This window comes from Stomoxys calcitrans, chromosome 5 (genome assembly GCF_963082655.1).
Source record: "Stomoxys calcitrans chromosome 5, idStoCalc2.1, whole genome shotgun sequence".
NCBI classification, from domain to species: domain Eukaryota; kingdom Metazoa; phylum Arthropoda; class Insecta; order Diptera; family Muscidae; genus Stomoxys; species Stomoxys calcitrans.
In genome coordinates this window covers 115,748,836-115,754,018 of record NC_081556.1, presented here as the reverse complement: position 1 = coordinate 115,754,018, position 5,183 = coordinate 115,748,836, and the positions used below count along the sequence as shown (strand labels likewise).

The following is a 5,183-nucleotide window of genomic DNA, read 5'->3' as shown; positions in this document are numbered from 1 at the left end:
CTTCGTACCTCATTTATTTATAAAATAATTTAAAAGTCTACCGTATACGTCATCGTTGTTATTGACGCATTTGAATTTGTCTAAATTGTTAAGCTTTTTCGCAAACTGGCTTGGAAGAGAATACTCTACTCTATCTTACTGTAAGAACTTGCCTTTGAAAGTTACTTTTCTCTCAGAATATGTGTGCAATTATCATTTCCATCGTTCGAATTGTGAGCTCAGTTGCAAGTTATCGTTTGGAACATTCAGATCATGAATTGTCATATTTTAATAAACATTTTATTTGTTTGCATCGCCCTCACCACCGGGGCAGTATTTCGAGGAATCTATAAAGACAGTGGTAATAAGCTTCAATAGATTGAGTATGGCTTTTGTTGAAATTTTGTTACCCTTTTTAGATCATCCGGATAAGTGTGTAATGAAGAACATTGATTTGGTGTTATCTCCCGGTGAAGAAGCCAGACACCCCGATAACTGCATACGCCTTATGTGTCATGAAAATAATCTGCTAATAGGTCATAGGTGTGTGCGTTTTCTGTGATTTTCAAATGTTTTAGTGCCAATTTCTAATGTAATTTGGTTTTATTTAAATGTTGTAGCTGTGGATCTATTGGGCCCCCAAATGGTTGTGTTTTAGGTAAAGCTTTAGAGCCTACAGCACCCTATCCTGCATGTTGCAAAAGGGAGTTTATTTGCAACAACATAGATGATTAAGCACATAAGTTAGTTCATAAATCTTCTTCTTATATATAAAAGCCAATTTGTTTTTGTTTGCCGGTTTGTTTGGTGGGCCAATTTAACGCACCACGTTTCCTCAATAAGACGATTTCGATATCTGACAAAGTAAAATACTTAGGTGTGATCTTGGACAGGAAACTGAATTGGTAGTGTCACATTGAGGAGCGTACTGAGAAGGCTCACAGATGTTGGGCACTATGTAGACGGGCCGTAGGCTCGAAATGCGGCCTGATTCCGAGGATAGTCCACTAGCTCTACAGGAGCGTGATTAGACCAATACTAACATATGCCTCAGCAGTTTGGTGGACTGCTTTGGAGAAAAAGTGCAACAAACAGTGTCGTGGCATAGGCGGAGCGATGAAGACCACGCCCACTAGGGCACTGGAGATTATTCTACATACCTGACATACCGATTAAGTGTGAGGCAGCCACTGCGGCTATGAGACTTAAGGCGATGGGAGAAAGGATTGAGGATGGGAGCAGATCATACCATCGCGGTATAATTGAGGCGACGATAGGAAACCTGGAAGGAAGGCAAGAGATTTTTCGATCGGCTATCTGAGATAAACCTTGCAGTCGAGCGCGAGGCACTGCTGCCATCAGCACAGTCTTAGATTGACGGAACCCTAGTACTGCCATCTGGAAGATCATGTTACAGGGATGGATCAAAGCTAGAGGACAGAGTGGGCCTGGGGGTTTACATTGAGAACCCAGAGACTGAGATATGTTTTAGACTGCCTGACCATAATACAGTCCTGCAGGCGGAGATCCGGGCGATCAAAAAATGCATTAGGTGGTGTGGTTTTCAAGGACGTCGAATATGAACATCTTTACCGACAGTAAAATTGCCATAAGGGCAATAACAACCAGCATGGTAAGATCACGAGCAGTCTTGCAGTGTATAAAAGAGATTAACGCCTTCTCTGCAAATGCAAATGTTGCCCATGAACTTTTCACTAAGGAACAGGGGCAAACTTCTCACATATCAATGAGTACAGTCCGATTCAAGTTCTAAGCTCAATGATAAGGGGCCTCCTTTTTATAGCCGAGTCCGAACGGCGTGCCGCAGTGGGACACCTCTCTGAAGAGAAGTTTTACATGGCTTAGTACCTCACAAATGTTGCCAGCATTAGGAGGGGAAAACCACCGTTGAAAATTTTTTCCACTAGGGAACAGGGGCAAACTTCTCCCATATCAATGAGTACAGTCCTATTCAAGTTCTAGGCTCAATAATAAGGGCCCTCCTTTCTATAGCCGAGTCCGAACGGCGTGCCGCAGTGCGACACCTCTTTGGAGAGAAGTATTGCATAGTACCTCACAAATGTTGCTAGCATTAGGAGGGGAAAACCACCGCTGAAAATTTTTTCTGATGGTCTCAGAAATTCAACCCAAGCGTTCAGCGTCATAGGTGGACATGCTAACCTCTGCGCTACGGAGGCTTCCGGACTATGAGCTCACTTATGTAAAATCGGTGCGACAAGTGATGGCATGTGTAGGGCATGCGGGGAAGATGGTGAGACGTTGGAGCATTTCCTTTGTCATTGCCCGGGTTTCGCGTCGGACAGTTACCGGCACTTAAGTGGGGACACAATACCAGACATGAACAAACATAGGGGAGTGGTATTGAAAACAATTAAGGATTTTGTAAGTAGCACGGAATTCCTAACTTAAAATTTTCTTTTTGGAGGTTACTTTATAGTTTTCAGAGCGCACAACAAGCCGATTACTGGCTTAGGTGCATGTCCATAGTGGCATGGGGCAGATTAATATCTGCACCCTCTTTTCAACCTAACCTAACCTTGTTTGTTTGTGTGTTCCTTATAGACTCAAAAACGGCTGAACCGATTTTCTTGAAATGCTCACAGATGATGCATAATGATCCCATGGTGAAAATAGGGTACTAAATTTTTTGATATCTGAAGGGGGGCGGACCTTCCCCCTACCCTAATTTTCAGAAACGCCAGATCTCGTAGATGGATGGTGCGATTTAAGCGGAATTTTGTGTGCTCAATTATAGTAACCTTATACAAAAATTCGGTATCCAAATTTCAGATGGGGTACCTAGGGGGACCGCCCCATCCCCAAACCTACCAAATAAAGGGTGATTTTTTTGAGGTTAGGATTTTCATGCATTAGTATTTGACAGATCACGTGGGATTTCAGACATGGTGTCAAAGAGAAAGATGCTCAGTATGCTTTGACATTTCATCATGAATAGACTTACTAACGAGCAACGCTTGCAAATCATTGAATTTTATTACCAAAATCAGTGTTCGGTTCGAAATTTTGACAAATTTTGTTCAGCGATGAGGCTCATTTCTGGTTGAATGGCTACGTAAATAAGCAAAATTGCCGCATTTGGAGTGAAGAGCAACCAGAAGCCGTTCAAGAACTGCCCATGCATCCCGAAAAATGCACTGTTTGGTGTGGTTTGTACGCTGGTGGAATCATTGGACCGTATTTTTTCAAAGATGCTGTTGGACGCAACGTTACGGTGAATGAACACATTTCGAACCGAACACTGATTTTGGTAATAAAATTCAATGATTTGCAAGCGTTGCTCGTTAGTAAGTCTATTCATGATGAAATGTCAAAGCATACTGAGCATCTTTCTCTTTGACACCATGTCTGAAATCCCACGTGATCTGTCAAATACTAATGCATGAAAATCCTAACCTCAAAAAAATCACCCTTTATATATATAGACCAATCACGTTAATATGGGACTCAAATGAAAAGTATTTCAGATTAGAAAATGTATCTGATATTTAATTTCGGACCGCGTGTTTGGGGACCACCCCAACTTCCAAAACATCCCTAAATTGGGCATATTTACCGACCATGGTAATATGGGACTCAAATGAAAGGTATTTGCAAGTAATATACGAATCTGATAACCAAATGTGAGACCAAATTTCTGGGGCTCACCGCTTCCCCAAAACATCACCTTAACAACACATTTTTACGGACCATGTCAATATGGGGCTTAATTAAAAGCTATTTGAGAGTAGCATACGAATTTGATATCCAAATGTCGGACCAATTGTTTGGGGGGTCGCCCCTCCTCAAAAACATGCCCCAAAGAGAACAAATTTACGACCATATCAATATGGGACTCAAATGAAAGGTCTTTGGGAGTTAAGCACGAATCTGATATCAACATTCGGGAAATAGTTTGTATGGTGCCACCCCACCCGCATAACACCATCCACATATCAAGTATTTGCTGACCATTGCAATATGGGGCTCAAATAAGAGGTATTTTAGAGTAGGACAAGAATCTGATATACATTTTCAAGGCCAAATCACTAAGTGACCGCCCCATCCAATTTATTTGAGATTAGAAAACGAATTTGATATCCAATTTCAAGGCCAATGAAAATATGGGGCTCAAATAAATGATGTATCGATATATGAGAATACAGATGCTGATATATTTTCAGGGCTAAATCTTTTGGGGACAACACCACAATTGTCTGGTGGTCTCCCATGTAAAAAATTTCAGCAAAATCGGATGAAAATTGTGGCTTCCAGGAGCTCAGGAAGTCAAATCGGGAGATAGGTTTATATGGGAGCTATATCAGGTTCTTGACCGATTTGAACCGTACTTATCACAGTTGTTTGGGAGTCATAAGAAAACACCATGTACAAAATTCAGCCAAGTCGGATGAAAATTGCGGCCTCCAGGGGCTCAAGAAGTCAAATCGGGAGATTGGTTTATATGAGAGCTATATAAGGTTCTTGATCGATTTGGACCGTACCTGGCACAGTTGTTAAAAGTCGTAACAGAATACCGCAAAACAAAAAAAGTTAAATTGGGTGACCCGTTTTCAATCCCCATCGACTTACCTCAATATTATAAATCAAAGTAGCGTTCCACCGCTATCGTGATTTCGACTGGCGGACGAACAGACATGTCTAGTTCGAATCAGAATTTTGAGACGATCAAGAATATATATACTTTATGGGGTCCTAGATCAATATTTCGAGGTGTTACAAATGGACTATATTAGTATACCCCCATCCTACGGTGGTGCGTATAAAAAGTGGCACACAAGTGGCATCGTCAAAAAAAGTGAAAATTTTGATACTAAAATGTCACAACGGTAACGCTGGTTACCACATGTGTGGGCGTTGGTCGACGCATTGTATTCACCCTTGGGCCGTGGGCCTCGCAGGTTTGGGCCATGATGGCAGACATCTACGTTAAACACGACGTTCGTGTCCGGGTCTGCGATCTGGGTAAACTTGAGAACGTACCTCTAGGAGGTCTCCTGAGATTTGTTGTCGGGATGGGATGGTTCCGTCGGGTGTCCGAGTCCGAGGACTCACATCTTCTCTATTTTCCCTTTCATTCTGGGGTATCACAATACGCCAAACTGGTCTGAACTCACCTATGGTGGGTTACCCATTCCACCTAATCTTTTTTTTTTTTTTATTTATCA

At 41.9% G+C, this 5,183-nt stretch overlaps 1 protein-coding gene across 1 annotated transcript; it reads left to right on the top strand.

The window, feature by feature from the left end:
- The first annotated feature begins 221 nt into the window (after positions 1–221).
- LOC106086644 (uncharacterized) lies at positions 222–760 on the top strand. The gene is made up of 3 exons (XM_013251389.2): positions 222–340; positions 399–522; positions 600–760. The coding sequence occupies exons 1-3, from the start codon at positions 253–255 to the stop codon at positions 712–714; spliced, it is 327 nt and encodes a 108-aa protein (XP_013106843.1). The 5' UTR covers positions 222–252; the 3' UTR covers positions 715–760.
- Positions 761–5,183: the final 4,423 nt, after the last annotated feature.